The sequence below is a fragment of the Cervus canadensis genome, chromosome 5 (assembly GCF_019320065.1).
Source record: "Cervus canadensis isolate Bull #8, Minnesota chromosome 5, ASM1932006v1, whole genome shotgun sequence".
In the NCBI taxonomy this organism is placed as follows: domain Eukaryota; kingdom Metazoa; phylum Chordata; class Mammalia; order Artiodactyla; family Cervidae; genus Cervus; species Cervus canadensis.
Window position 1 is genome coordinate 27,428,587 of NC_057390.1, and position 16,333 is coordinate 27,444,919.

At 42.6% G+C, this 16,333-nt stretch overlaps 1 protein-coding gene across 3 annotated transcripts in view; it reads left to right on the forward strand.

The window, feature by feature from the left end:
* The window catches only part of PRKCE (protein kinase C epsilon), a 535,293-nt gene that overhangs the window by 353,356 nt on the left and 165,604 nt on the right, over positions 1–16,333 (forward strand). For all 3 annotated transcript variants that reach the window (XM_043468474.1, XM_043468473.1, XM_043468475.1), the window contains exons 8-11: positions 5,129–5,271; positions 8,874–8,970; positions 11,604–11,803; positions 14,471–14,644. In XM_043468474.1, the coding sequence (XP_043324409.1) occupies positions 5,129–5,271; positions 8,874–8,970; positions 11,604–11,803; positions 14,471–14,644 (614 nt within the window). The remainder of the gene's footprint in view (positions 1–5,128; positions 5,272–8,873; positions 8,971–11,603; positions 11,804–14,470; positions 14,645–16,333) is intronic.

The window sequence follows — 16,333 nt, forward strand, 5'->3', positions numbered from 1 at the left end:
TTTTTTTTAACCTTACATATTAAGACAACTACACAGTTCTCTCAAAGAAATAACAGAATTTTTAAAAATGAAAAATGAAGTCCCCCAAAATCTTTCTTGTGTTGCTGACCAGTCAACCTGAGCGAATTTGTTTCATTAGGATGGACAGGTCTGGTGTTACAACACCAGAGGGCGCCAGCGGCTAAATCACATAGATAAACTACCTGTGCTACAAAATTCTTTCTTCATTCGGTTGCTTCATTCTTGTCCATTCTGTCACCTCAAGAAGAGACAGAAGAGAACTTGTATGAGATAGGATGGCTGGACAGGTGCAGATGAGCTGAGCTGAGTGTCAGAAAGTAGCTTTGCTAAGGGCAGTGGGACAGAGAATTCAGAGTGCTGTTGCCTGGAGTCTGGCATGGGTCTGAGGATTTTTGAGCATTTTTAGTAATAACTCAATTAATGTAGGTGGCACCATGGCCAGGCTGTGATGGAGCTTTCTTTTTGTTTATATTGCCTGAGAAAGCTCCCCTCCCATCAGCTCCCCTACTCCCATATTCCTGCCTTTGGCTCTGTGGGCATCTTCAGCCATGTAATTCACTTGAGCTCTTCAAGCCTGGGTTGGAGATGAAGGAGAGTAGGGTCAGTGCTGTCCCTCCTCCAGGTCAGTGGTCAGGTAGTGCAGAACCCTTAGGTCTGGTCATCTTGCGTGGTTTTATTCCAGAAAGTCTGTGTGTGTGTATGTGTGTTAATAGACTTTAGCTTTTGGAGTAGTTTTAGGTTCAGAGCAAATTTGAGGAGCAAGTACAAAGATTTCCAGCATACCCCCCTACCCCCGCCCACAGACAGCCTTCCTCACTATCAGTATCCACACCAGAGTGATGCATTTGTTAAATCAATGAACTTGCATTGACGCATCATTATCCCTCAGTTTACATTAGGGATCACTCTTCGTACTAGACATCCTGTGGGTTTGGACAAATGTACAACATGGTTTATCCATCCTTATAGTATTTATACATAGTAGTTTCACTGTCCTGAAAATCCTCTGGGCTTTAGCTATTTATTCTTCCCTGCCTCCCCTGCAGCCACTGACAGTCCCTGATCCTTTTACAAGCCCACAGTCTTGCTTTTCTGTCATGGAGGAGGATGTCATGTAGTAAGAGCTATATACAATGTGTAGTTTTTTTTTTCAGGTTGGCTTCTTTCACTTAGTAATATGCAATTAAGGTTCTTTTATGTCTTTTCATGGTTTAATAGCTAATGTATTTTTAGTACTGACATATATTCAGTTATATGCATGTACCACAATTTAGTTGTTCAGCTACTGAAGGACATCTTAGTTGCTTTGAAGTTTTCATAATTATGAATACAGTTGTTGTACACATCCATATGCTGGTTTTTGTGTAGACCTACATTTTCAACTCATTTGAGTAAATACCAGGAGTGTGATTTTAATGTCTTCTTGGAAAATTGTCCCTTGTTGTGCCCTTTGATATCTCTGATAACTTTCCTTGCTCTGAAGTCTGCTCTATCAGAAATTAATGTAGCTACTCCTGCTTTCTTTTAATTAGCATTAGCATGGTGTATCTTTCTCCAGACATTAATTTTAATCTATATGTATCTTACATATTTAAAGTGTGTTTATTCTAGATAATATGTACTGGGTTTTCTTTCTTGATCCACTCTGACAATCTCTGTCTTCTACTCAAAGTATTTAGACCATTGACATTTAAAGTGATTTTCGATATATTTGGATTAATAACAATCTTTTTGTTATTGTTTTCCATTTGATGCCCTTGCTCTTTGTTTCTATTTTTGCCTTTCACATTTTTCCACCTTTTGTGGTTTTAATTGAACAATTTATAAGATTCCATTTTTTCTCTTTTCTTAGCATATCCATTCTTCTGTTTTTTTAAAACTTATTTTCATGGTTGCCCTAGAGTTTGCAACATACATTTATAACTAATCCAAGTCCACTTTCAAATAATGCTCTAATACTTCACAGATAGCCAAAGTACTGCATGTGTGCTAAGTTGCTTTAGTCGTATCCGACTCTTTGCAACCCCATGGACTGTAGCCCTCCAGGCTCCTCTGTCCATGGGATTCTCCAGGTAAGAATACTGGAGTGGGTTGCCATTTCCTACTCCAGGGGATCTACCTGACCCAGGAATCGAAACAGCATCTCTTATGTCTCCTGCACTGGCAGGCAGGTTCATTACTTCTCGTGCCACCTGGGAAGCCCCAGGTGCAAGTATTAATACCTTATAATAACAAAGTATTTCTTATTCTTCTGTCCTCCTTCTCATATCATTGTTGTCATTCATTTCACTTATACATAAGCATATATTTTCTATACATATGATATATATAAGCATAATAATTGAAAACATCGTTGCTATTGTTATCTTGAAAAATTATCTGTTAGGTCAAGTAAGAATTTAAAAAATAAAAGTTTGTATTTTACCATCACTTATTCCTTCTCTGATGCTCTTCCTTTCTTTATGTAGATCTGAGTTTCTGATGACTGAAGGAAGGAAAGTGACTGATAGCTCTTTCCTTCTTTCTGAAGAGCTTCTTTTAACACTTCTTGCTAGGCAGGTCTATTGGCAATAAAGTTCCTCAACTTTTATTTGTCTGAGGAAGTCTTTATTTCTCCTTCACTTTTGAAGGATAATGTCACAGGGTACAGAATTCTGCATTTTTCCCCCCTCTCAATGCAGTAAGTCTGCTACATATGAACCTTGAGGTTGCTAACTTTCAAAGATGTGAATCTGTGTTCACAAGACCAGTCGTGTAAGTGAGTCACATGCCTGGTATACATTGTCACGTGTGTGCTTCCTCTATAAGTGTTGTGCTTTAGTGTCCTGTATAAAGTACAGTAGTTCAGTAACTTTATTTCAAGCCCAGGATGTCTAGGAGCAAGTGTACAGGCAGTGTTGGTGTAACTGTCACTGCTAAGAATCACCAGCTGTTGTACTTCACTATTATACTTTTCAAGGTACTATGGCACTACAAGAGTAAAAGATACTGTACTGTAAGATTAAAAATGTTTTCTTTATTTTTATATTTGTTTTTTATAAGCAAATATTATAAATCTATTACAGTACAGTGCTACATAGCCAGTTGTGTTAGTTGAGTACCTAGGCTAACTTTATTGGCCTTAATTAGATTTATGAACATGCTCTTAGAACAGAGCTAGTTCATATGAAGGGGATTTATTGTACTTTAAATATTTCACTCTACTCTCTTCTTGCTTATGTGGTTTCCAAGAAGTCAGATGTAATGCTTGTCTTTGCTTCCCTTTGGGTAAGGTGTTATTTCCTTCTGACTTCTTTCAAGATTATTTTTCTTTATCTTTGATTTTCTGCAGCCTGTATATGATATGCCTAGATGTAGCTTGATATTGGTTTTGTTCTTTTTCATTTATCCTGTTCTTTCCTGTCATTTGTTGGTGTTCTCTAAGCTTCCTGGGTCTGTAGTTTGGTATCTGAATTCAATTTGAGGGCATTCTCAGTCATTTTTACTTCAATTTTTTTTTTTCACTTTTCCCTTTTTTTTCTCCTTCTAGTATTCCCATACACATGTTACACCTTTTGCAACTGTTCTATATTTCTTAGATATTCGATATCTTTTTTTCCAGTATTTCTCCTTTTGTTTTTCTGTTTTAAAAATTTCTATTGACATATACCCTTAGCATATTAATCATAGTTGTTTTAAATTCCTGGCCTGGTTATTCCAGCAACCCTGCCATGTCTGAGTCTGGTTCTGCTTCTTGCCTTGTTTTTTTGCCTTTTAATGTGCGTCATGTTTGTGTGTGTGAGAGCGGGATAGTCAGACATGAAATGTCAAGTAACAGGAACAGCAGTAACAGGTCTCTAGTAACATGGTGGTAAGGTGCTGGGGGAGGGGAAGCATTCTGTAGTCCTGAGATTAGGTCTCAGTCTGTGTGTGAACCTGTTTCTCTGAACTATGAGCATTATACATGTTTCTCAGGGTTCCCCCCACCTTATATAGGACTGGATAGCTAACACAGGTTGGAGTTGGGTATTTTCCTCCCCCTAGGTTGCTTAGGAGCTGATAAAGCTACGGTGGTTTAGTCTCTGATGAAATAGCGTCTTCTCAGAGCCAGCCGTGTTAAGAACAGGGAGCTCTGCTGTGGTTCAGAATTCCTTCCCTCTCTCCCTGTGATCAGCGTGAGGGATTTCTTTCTCCAATATTCACTGTGAGAACATGGTCAAACAACTAGAGGTAAAACTCACAAAAGTGGGGGGACCCTGTGACGGGGTCAGCCTAGAGTCTTTGACAGATCGCCCACACTGGGACCCGACGGTTCACCATTTAGGGCAGGCTTCCCTTCCCTGTGCTGGTTTTCCACTGGGTTGCTGCTAGGGAGTTTCTGTTCCACTGAGTTATGATCTGTATCTGTCTCTCCCACAGGGCAGCGGTTTGCCCTGTGATGTTACTTCTCTGTTAAATCTTAAGAAGAGTTGTTGATTTTCCAGTTTGTTCAGCTTTTTACTCGTCAGGACAGAGCAACAACTTCCAAGCTCCTCACATGCTGGACTGGAGACCAAAACAGTTTATGTTTTCACCTTGGATGTCCTGCACCAAGGTCAGCTTAAGTGATGCAGATGAAACAAAAAACAAAATTCAAGCATGGCCTTTGTTCCTTTGAATCCAGATTTTGGATCTGAAAGGGACCTTGGAGGTCACCTTATTCAGGCTCCTCATTTTTAGAGATGAGCTTCTTTATAGGCTGTCTACTGTGAGTATTCCTCTCTTGGGAACATTCCCACATTACAGCAGAGTAATATAGTGCACTGTATACAGGGGACCCATTCGGGTTCAGCATCCAAATGAACTTTCTTCAGAGAAACCAATTAAATTCTACGGTCAGTGTTCTGCTCCCTGAAAGGAAATTTCAGCGTGATTTTTATTTATCCGTAGCCTGATTATCTCTGTGAGGTGATTGATTTTAGATCTGTGTGAGGGGATGATGGGTGATTTTTTTATTTTTCTTTTTTTGTCTTCCTGCATTTGCCAAATTCTAACAAATGAACGTGTGTTCCTTTTACAATCAGAGCACAATAAGGTAACATTTTAGGCCATGACCCTTTGGAAGCCTCTCCTCCGTGTCTCCTTACAGTCTGCAAGATGAACGTTCACCGGCGCTGTGAGACCAACGTGGCTCCCAACTGTGGCGTGGATGCCAGGGGTATCGCTAAAGTGTTGGCTGACCTGGGTGTTACTCCAGACAAGATCACCAATAGTGGCCAGAGGAGGAAAAAGGTAAGTGGTTCTTGGGTGATGTTTCTGGAGCTCCATGTGAGGCAGCATCTCCGTGCTATCTTCCTGAGAGTCCCTTGGAGTATAGTTCTGAGACTGCTGGGTTGAGATGCTGGACTTGAAACAGCATGTGCTTAAAGAAAACAAAGAAGGAAAAGTCATGCAGGTAACACAAAAGTCTCCTTTGATTCCAGAGGTGAGGAAAAGCCAAGCAAGTCTCAAGTGTTGTGTTTCTTAGGGGTACGTCACCTTTGAAGTAAGCATTCTGGAATTCCCTCCAGAAAAGACTCAGTTCTAGACAGGGAAGTAGCCTTATCTGCCTCCAAAACTGGCATGAGAGCAATGTTCACATTTGAACTTTGCCTCTGGTATCACTATAATGAGGATAAATGGATGAAGAGCTGGAAACACATTCTTTTCTAGGGAGCAAGCCAAGAAGATTTGTGATAGTGCTGGCACTTGGCTGCCCGAGGAATATTGTTAATGTCCCACGACATGAAACATCTGGGCCTGTCTTTGGTGACCAAAGCCCTGTCTCTATCTGTGTGACATTCCGAATGTCAGTAGGAAAAGATCCATTTGCTAAAATGTTATTTTGGTAAGTCAGGGCCCACAGATGTAAACAGTGCTAAAGATATCTCTAGCATTTTGTTTGAAGGCTCGTCCTAGCCTTGGCTCCTAGCCTAAAAAATGTAAGAAGGCTCTGAAAGAGTAACTTAATGAAAAAATGAGAACCATGTTAACTGGGCAAGAAATCCTGGTGGGGTGGTACGGGCAAGTGGCTCTCATTGCCCAGTACTTTTTTTTTTTTTTAACTAAAAAACAAGCCTGACTCTGGGTGCCTCAACAGTCTTAGCTCCTAAATGTTGTCTCTAAATTTTCCCTTGAAATACTTTCTGAAGGGCTTTGTGTTTCCCTTCTTGTTCTAGAAGCTGCCCATGCCTTTTCCCTGCTGCCTCTCAGAGGAGGCTTTTCCCTTGAATGGGAAGGTTTGGTTGTTTCCATCTTCTTAAGCATTTTCTTCTTTACCTTTCCAATAAACAGAGCTATTTTGTAAGGGTTAGAGGAAAAAACACCCTCTCCTCCTGACTAACGTGAGATTTTTGTGCTTCTGGTGGCTCTTCTCAGCTCTTGACAGTCCCACTGGTAGAAGCAGGACTTCAGTTACTGACCCAGGACATTGAAGCTACAAGCAGAATGTCAGAACCCCTAATGCCGAGGCCCCACCCAGAAGGCAGGTTAGACAGACACCCTGTGATGACAGTGCTGAACCCACATATGTACAGGCTCTGCAGAGAGTCCTGTTCAGCAGACACGATTTTGCTCCTTGCCAGAAGTAAACTGGTTTTAGAAAAGGCAGAGGAACCAGAGATCAAATTGCCAACATCTGCTGAATCATCGAAAAGGCAAGAGAGTTCCAGAAAAACATCTATTTCTGCTTTATTGACTATGCCAAAGCCTTTGACTATGTGGATCACAATAAACTGTGGAAAATTCTGAAGAAGATGGGAGTACCAGACCACCTGACCTGCCTTTTGAGAAACCTGTATGCAGGTCAGGAAGCAACAGTTAGAACTGGACATGAAACAACAGACTGGTTCCAAATAGGAAAAGGAGTATGTCAAGGCTGTATATTGTCACCCTACTTATTTAACTTATATGCAGAGTACATCATGAGAAATGCTGGGCTGGAGGAAGCTGGAATCAGGATTGCCGGGAGAAATATCAGTCACCTCAGGTATGCAGATGACACCACCCTTATGGCAGAAAGCGAAGAAGAGCTAAAGAGCCTCTTGATGAAAGTGAAAGAGGAGAGTGAAAAAGTTGGCTTAAAGCTCAACATTCAGAAAACTAAGATCATGGCATCCGGTCCCATCACTTCATGGCATATAGATAGGGAAATAGTGGAGACAGTGGCAGACTTTATTTTTTTGGGCTCCAAAATCACTGCAGATGGTGATTGCAGCCATGAAATTAAAAGACGCTTACTCCTTGGAAGGAAAGTTATGACCAACCTAGACAGCATATTAAAAAGCAGAGACATTACTTTGTCAACAAAGGTCTGTCTAGTCAAGGCTATGATTTTTCCAGTAGTCGTGTATGGATGTGAGAGTTGGACTATAAAGAAAGCTGAGCACCGAAGAATTGATGCTTTTGAACTGTGGTGTTGGAGAAGACTCTTGAGAGTCCCTTGGACTGCAAGGAGATCCAACCAGTCCATCCTAAAGGAGATCAGTCCTGGGTGTTCACTGGAAGGACTGATGTTGAAGCTGAAACTCCAATACTTTGGCCACCTCATGCGAAGAGTTGACTCATTGGAAAAGACCCTGATGCTGGGAGGGATTGGGGGCAGGAGGAGGAGGGGACGGCAGAGGATGAGATGGTTGGATGGCATCACTGACTTAATGGACATGGGTTTGGGTAAACTCTGGGAGTTGGTGATGGACAGGGAGGCCTGGCGTGCTGCAGTTCATGGGGTTGCAAAGAGTCAGACCCGACTGAGTGACTGAACTAAACTGAGAAGTAAACTGAGTTGGAATCTTTACTGTCATGGAACATTTCAGAGAAAACTCAGTACCTGCCCCCTCCCCTGTATTTACATGGCCTGTAATGAGAGTAACCAGGCATTGTCTGCCTGTCTTGGATTTGGGAGATCCTGGTGCTAAGAAGCCAACATGGAGAAAATAAGGAAGGAGCAGAGTCAGAGACTAAGAGACTTCAGTCCTGAGAGTTTTACTGCTGTGTTGCTCCTGATGCAAAAGCTGGAAAAAGTCAAGCAAACCAAGTAGTACCTTGAGTTAGTACGAGAGGATGGGAGATAAGTGCCCTTGGCCAGAAGCTGAGGAAGCTTCTACGTGGGATCGTCAGGCTTTCTGGAGCCTGAGTTACCTTCATAGTGCCCCTTGCAAGCAGCTGATCATCCAGAAATGATGTGTGTGCACAGCGGGTAGATCAAGAGTAAAGGGGAACAGAAGTGCTTGTGACCTCTTGAGTGCAAACTTCTGCCTTTAATGGGAACTTAGTATGAATATACCAGCATCTATGCCAAGAAATAGATTTCATGGAGGATGTCCTGCTAAAGATTTACTGATTGCCGACAAATATTGACACATCTGAAAATGCTTATTGAGCTTCTGTTATGTGCCTTACTCTGTGCGATCTCCAGGGGCAGTACAAATACTAGATAGGCTCTTAACCTTCAGAGAACCTACAGTCTACCTGAGTAGAGATCCCAAATTAAGTAAAGCTGAACAAGGTAGGGAATAAATACCAAGCAGCTGTCAAGTTGCTCTGGATGAGACAATTAGCATTGCTTGGGTAGGCAAGAGAAGTTTCATGGAAGGGGTGAGGTTGAGTTTTTCTTGGAAAGGTCAGTTGTATTTGGGTAGAATAAAAATTAAACAAGCTGACATCACTTGTTTTCTTTCCTTTAATTGACAAAGGAACCCTTGAGTCTCTGCTTTCAGATGATCAATTCAGCAAGAGCTACTGGGCACCAGGGACTGCTATAGCCCCTGGCATCGTATCTTGATGCTTTTGACTTTAGGGAAACTCCCCATCTCCTTTCTGAACCCTTTCTCCCCTTGTTCTCTCCCTCTCTCTAGCTCATTGCTGGTGCTGAGTCCCCACAGCCTGCTTCTGGAAGCTCACCGTCTGAGGAAGATCGATCCAAGTCGGCCCCCACCTCCCCCTGTGACCAGGGTGAGACCCTCAGATTTGCTTCTTTACCTCTGAGCTCTGTCCTTGGAAAGGCCAAGGAGTCCAAGGCTTGAGAGTGTGGCACTAAATGGCTCTACCACCCTGACATCACTCCCAGGCAGGATAGAAGAGAGAGAGATGGGGAGCTGTGGTTCTTTCTTTCCTCTCGCCTATCTTCCAGCTTCCACGTGCAGGAGAGGCAGAGAGCGCAGCCCTTCTCTCCCCACACTGCCCAGCTCTGCTCCCAGCCCCCTCAGCACCGCTCAGTTGAGTTGAATCTGACTTCCTTCCTCCCTGAACTTCACCATCATACCCAAAACTTGAGATCAGGGCAGGAGTCTGGAGATGGGTGGGTGGGGATAGGAAGGTAACGCTGGCAGAGCCTGCTAGAAGCCAGCTCTGCACCTGACTCCCCTCTAGAGCTCAGCTCAGGATGTCTCCTTCTCCATCAGAATATTCTGAAAGTTATCAAAGGTTTCTGAATTCTGCAAGCATCCAAGGTTGCCAAGACTGAGGAGGGATATATACATTTTAGACCTTCCCCTCTGGTAACCAGAACCAGATCTCACTGGGAAGGGATGTTTGCATCTGCAGAACAGGAATAATCATTAACAAGTCAGAACAATAGTGCCTTGATGTTCTATAGCCCCTTTTGTCTTCCTTATCCTCATTCTTCACTCAAGCCAACTCTCTGTCTATGCTCCCTTACTGTCCCCAGGTTATAGGGTGAGAAGTGGAAGGCAGAGAGTTAAAAAGTTTTGTCCAAAGGTCAGGAATTAAGTCAGTGGTATAGGCGAGATGTCACCCCTTATGGCCTAGGGACCCCATTCTCAGAAGCCTTGCCATGGAACCCTCTGTGGAGATCATCACTGCAAGCCAGCCCTTCTTCCCCAGAAGTAAATAAAAAAGCTGCAGTGGGTATGCCAGTCCTGAGGTCACAAAATAATTGATCTGAGTCCCTCTTCATGCTTCTCTGATTAACTTTCTGCACCTTTATACTCTGCTTCCTTTCAAAAGAGGTTTGAGCCCTTCGTAACTAATCCAGTGGTTCCCCGGGGCCTCCAAACAAGCAGATGCTGTCCCCGTCCAATGGGAGTATTTTCAGGTTTTGCTTTTTTAAGGCTGAGAGCTCCTTTGAGAGCTTCAAGGGGACAGAGTCACATGACAAAGAAACCCCAGGCAAGCATGAGGCAACTGGATTTGTAGGCCTGGTTCCTGCCCAGCCTGCTGTCCAGCCTCGGCAGGACGCCATGCCCCTCAGGACCTCTCTTTGTCCCCCATCCGTGAAGGTACAGTATTTCCCAGCCATGTTGTGAGGACAAATAGATGTGAAAACCTTCTTAGCAAGACAGTGCATTATCGCAGAACTGAAATAAGGCACAACTCCTCTTCTCTCTGTTGTAAGAACACATAGAAAGATATTTTCTTCAAGTTTTAATATCCAAGTTCTGTCTTCCAAAATTCATTTAATAACTTGCTTGCAAGTTGTGAGCAGAAGCTCTATGCTGAGAGCAAAAGTTATACTTAGTTAAGAGTAAGTGATAGAAAACTGCAGAGCTGGCATGGGCATATCTGTAGACTTGGAAGCTGTCCTCACCTCTCCTCTGCACTCTGTCCCGACACATCTCAGAGAAGTCAAGCCTTCAGATCATGGAGCTTTCATAGGCCTCAGTCCTTCTGTAAAGGAGCCAAAGTTGTCTTTATGTCAAGCAGCAGCTGATCACTCCTGCTTGATTCTGATTCCCAAAGGTTAATAGTTTGTGTTTCCCCCCTGTGATCCCAGTTATTCACAAGCATCTTTTAAAACTGGATTATGCTCGAGATGTCCACTTCTACACAAAGGAGTGTATGTCTTGGTGAATGTATAGCTAACAACAAAGTTTTCTCAAATAGAAAAGGTCAAAGGGTCACCCAGCATTATCATCCCCAGGTTAATTCAGGTCACATACTCTGCAGCAGCGCAAGGCTGTGTCATAGTTATGAAACTGCTGAGGAATTCCTGCCCCATCTGAGATAAATTTGCAACATGTCACTCTTGGGACACAATTCTTTTGTTAACAATAAGCCCACTGCTCATTTGGTTAAATAACCTTATGGAATATGGGTATTTAGAATAAACCCAGCAATAAAGCCAAATAAAGTCCCTTAGAAGGTAAAGACTTCTTAGTCCCAGTTATTGAAATAATTACCTCACCAATAATTACTGTGACAGCAGTTTTCCATTAGTCATCGTTTTAATTTTCAAAGGAAACTTGAAGGGTCCCTATTGCCTTTGGGAGGCCAGGATTCCTGCATTACACCTAAAACAATGCAACAGGCTACCAGCAGAAGGGGGCTTTCAGAGAGGTGGCCCAGTCCCAGAATAAAAGGCAGATCTGAAGGAGAGGATTGGCGGGGACCATGTTGTTCTCCTCTTTGTGTTCCTAGGCCTTGCTGTACATTAATTAGGTGCCAGTGAAAGTGTGTAACGCAGATGAAGGGACTTACAGGAATGCCTCGCTGGGTCTGTTGCTGTGAAGAACCAGAGGGAAGGGTTGAGAGTCATGTGCAGGGGGGAACATTTTGAATATCCGATCCTAACAGGAAGGGCTTGTGAGGTGCACACTAATGCAATATCTTGTCACCCTTGGTCCTAGAAATAAAAGAACTTGAAAACAACATCCGGAAGGCCTTGTCATTTGACAATCGAGGGGAGGAGCACAGGGCAGCCTCGTCCACCGATGGTCAGCTGGCGAGCCTGGGTGAAAATGGTGAAATCCGGCAAGGCCAGGCCAAGCGCTTGGGCCTGGATGAGTTCAACTTCATCAAGGTGTTGGGCAAAGGCAGCTTCGGCAAGGTCTGTGGCACGCAAGGGCAGAACTGCCGGTCTGATCCAAAATTAAGTGATGAACATTTCAGCCTGGTCTGGTTATGTTTTCCTTCCTGGTCGAGTGAAAATGGCCTGAGGCCAAGCAGACAGGAACCAGGGTTCTGCTGCTCCTGGGCTGCAGGACTCCAGGGTAGTCATTCCAGCTCTCTGGGTTTCAGTTTTTCTCATTTGTCAAATAGGAACAGGAACCCAGTGAGAGCGCGAGCGAGAAAGCACTCTGAGCAGTCTAAAGTGCTTTACGTGTGCTTGACCTCCCATTATCAATAATAGTCCTGAGAGCTTTCTTCCTTTCAGAGATCCATCTGAAATTCTGTTTTTTTAATTCATTACAAAAATTTTGGAAATTAATTCTAGCATCTCTGCCCTGAGTGAACTTGAGGCTCAAAGGAGTGTATTACTTTGTAAATTAAATGTTATTTTAAGTGACTTTTCTGACACTGGCTAAATGTCTTTTTTATCCTCCGCCTGTGGCGAGAGAATGGGCACAGTCATCTCAGGTCTTGGATCAGGGGCCACTGCCCTTGGGACCCTTCTCCTCTCCTGCTCCCCTGAGCCCACTGCAGCGATCTGGGGCATGGGTGCAGAGTGTGCCCACTAAAGCCTTCATGGTGACCAGCCAGCATTCTGAAGGTGGGATGAGAGGGACAAAATAAGCCCAGTTTATCTTAGAAGATAGGAAACTGGTTAACATTTCAGCTAAGACCCCTGATTATTCCCTGCTTATCACAAAGCCATGCCTGGGATCAATGGCAGTCACCTTTCTAGGACCTCCTAGAGCAAGGTGGCCACGCTCTGGAGCCAGGCGCCTGGCTCTGGGAGCTTGCGGGGGCCCCATGCCCTCATGCATCCTGGACTTTTGCAGGCTAAGCTATAGACCTGCTCCACTTCTCTACAGAGGAAGTGGCTTTCTGGAGCCCCCAGAGGATGAGACCTGGTTCCCAGCCATCTTACCTGCCACATTTCATCCTGAGACTGTGGGTGGCTTTGATTTAATAGCAAAAGTCATTGGTGGGATTGACTCTAATAGCAAAGGCTGAAGCAATCAAATTCTTCAGAGACTGGTTATGTAAGAAGCAGACCCCAGTCCTCTGATGAGACATAACTCTGGAATGTAAGCAAGACCTGGTTTAATTCTGAGCAAGACTCAAGGGGAAAGAAGCAGGTTCAGAGGCTCCAGGTTTCCATAGGATGTAAGCTCCCAATGACTCGGGAGCATTTGGGTTGCTTCTTCAGAAAAATTGCTGCCAAAGTTTGAGCCAGTTTTAAAGACTTTGTATTGTATGTGGGTGACAAACGTCTTCAGGGTAACATCCTGAATGCCATCATTAAGCTTCTGAGTTACTGTTCTTTAGCTCTGATGACTGAAATACTGTATTTACAAGTTATTTAATGGGAGAAAATCTTGTCACATTTGTAGGGAAATGGGTGCAAAAATATCAAATGATAGGAAAACTTTAAGAAAATAGAGCTGTTAATTCACTCTCTGGAGAAGGAATCACATTCCCGGCTTTAAAGCTGTAAAAGAAATCATAAAGGTAAATAAGGACAGATTCAACTACAAAAAGATAGAGGACCTTGTTCAATAGAAAAAATAACAGAAAATCATATGGCAGGTTTAGAAAAACCTTTGCAGAAATTAAAGTGATAGTAACTTTACATACCAAGCTCATAAGGATTCCTAAAGAATATAGTAGTATAAAATAGTAGATAACTGGACAGAGGATAATAATTCACACAAAAAGAAATTATAGTTAGAAAACAAAGATTTTTAGTTTCATTACAAGTTAAAACAGCATTGAGGAAACATTTCACACTCATTACATAAGCAAAGCTTTTTATGTGAAAGCACCACATTAGTGAATGTACATGAAACTAAAGCACTTCTACATTACTAGTGGCAGATTATATAGTATCTCCTTTTTGAAAGTCAGGAAACATACACATTTAGCTCTATAATTCACTTTTAAGATTTTCTATCTTAAGGCTATGATCTAAAAGAAAGAAAAGTTATATGTATAAAGCACCTGAAGCAATTTATTTATATAATACTTAATAATTGGATTGGAGAAGGAAATGGCAACCCACTCCAGTATTCTTGCCTGGAGAATCCCATGGACAGAGGAGCCTGGCAGGCTACAGTCCATGGGGTCGCAAGAATTAGACATGACTTAGCGACTAAACCACCAATAATTGGATGAAACTAGTTTGAAGTACATGGTTAAATAAACTGTTATAGATATACTTGAATTGAGTATCAGCAACCATGATATGATGGAGACTATATAGAGAAATGCTTATGAAATGATGTTCAGTTAAAAAATCTATGCTATATTTGCTGTACTCATTGCAAGTATGACAAATTATATGAACATAGGAAAAATTATTAATATGTTCATATAATTTGTTTAACAAATGTGCATTGAACTTTTCTTTGCCTGGACACAGTGCTAGAGATTAAAAACAAATAAATTATAGTAGCTGTATTGGGATGGATAGTCTTTACATTTCAAATACTACAATACTATTTAAAATTAAAGATAAAATGACTTAGTTTTTAAAGCATTTGGTGTTGACTTGGGTTTATTTTCATTTCCTATATAAATAGACTTATGGGGTGGTTTTGGTTAATTACAGGTCATGTTGGCGGAGCTCAAAGGCAAAGATGAAGTCTATGCTGTGAAGGTCCTAAAGAAGGATGTCATCCTTCAGGATGATGATGTAGACTGCACGATGACAGAGAAGCGGATTTTGGCTCTGGCTCGAAAACATCCATATCTAACCCAACTCTATTGCTGCTTCCAGACCAAGGTATGTTTAAGAGGAAGCTGGTGGACTGCCGTCTGAGGGTTGTGCAGGAGGATACTAGTATTTTGACTGTCAGATAAAATTTAAAAAATCAGTCCTAGATCCCCTACATTCTTTTCTCAAGGACCTTGTACAATGGAATAAATTTTACCCTTGAAAAGATCAGGGAATATTTGAACAGCATTCTCTTTTTTAGGAGTAAGAGGTTTTCCACTCAAGGCTGTGCTTGTGAAGGGATGAGAGGGTGATGGAAGTCTTTATGATGTAGCTGGACAAAGAAAGTCAAATGAATAACCCTGGTGTCTGCTCCTTGGAGAAAACAGCAGGCATGGCTCATCCTTGCTCGGCTCCTAACTTTTTGTCACTTGGCAAATCACTTAAGTTTGTCGTTGCCCTCAGATCAAATGAAAATACAATAAGGCCCCCTGAACTATGTCTAATCTGTGTACCATCATATGAGGTAAAGGACGTGAACAAGTACTAAAACTGCCATATGGGAAATTCTCTGGTGGTCCAGTGGTCTTTCACCACCATGGCCAGGGGTTCAATCCCTGGTCAGGGAATTAAGATCCTGCAAGCCACATGGCATGGTCAAAAAAAAAAATCCATCATGAATCACAAATTTAAGGTAGCATTTTAAAATTACCATGTAGGTGCCTAGAGACCAGAAGGTGGCAGTAAAGAAATGAAAATAATCTGTAAGCACATTACGGAGTCAGTCATGAGGTCAGCTTTCCTCTTTTCTCTGCCTGAGAATAATTCTGAATTAATGAGAAACTTTTCCTGTATTTCTTTATCTTCCATGGTGCCTATCAAGGGCCTCACACATAGTAGCTGGTTACTCTCAGAGATGGAGGGGTGGGAGATTTTTTAAAAATTCTCTCCTCTATTCTTCTTTTTGCACCAGTGTGAAAATCAGATTTCAGAGAAGTAAGTCTTTGGCCCACAGACACTTGGTATTGGCAGTCGAGCTACCGTCTCGTCTCTGGGACTTCCAGTTGAGTGGGGACTGCTCTGATACCACGCTGTGTTACCCCATCTTCCCCTGCCCACAGCAGCTGTGCCTTATCTCTTACTATCTGAGCTGCTTTCCTCGCAGGGCTCCACATTAGCTTTCTTTCTTTGGACACATTGCCAAGAGGTCCGACATCCCAAGAGAGGTCCAGTCTAACTGTAGGGACCTTGTGTGGGGACCTGTACGTGGTAGACCTGGGGAGCCTCAGCGGAGGCTCTGCTTCCTTGCAGTGTTGGTGAATGAGGAGTGGGATTGATGTCTTTAGGGTCAACAGTGTTCTCCTCTGTGCATTTAGAATATCAACGCTAGGGTCCTCATTATGCGACTGCTCTTGAAGCAGAAAATAGTATCTAATGATACCATGGGTTTCCTTTGTGGCAGAACAGTGACCAAATGACATGGAGATTTGTGTCTGAGTGGCTAGAGGGTAAGGCTGGGGAGAGAAGGGGCTTTCCTCTGTAGTTCAGAGATTTTTCTTAGGCCAATGTCAGGTGGCCACAGTTACGGGAGCAATTCCCAAACCATGCAGTTGACCATGGCACATCTCACTTAACATGACAGATAGTATGTTCATCTAATTTTTCCAAAGCAAATCATAGTTTAATCTCACTGAAGGACCTGAGCTTACTAGTGAAAAAAATCTTATGAGGAATCACTGAATAAGCTCCCAGCTTAAT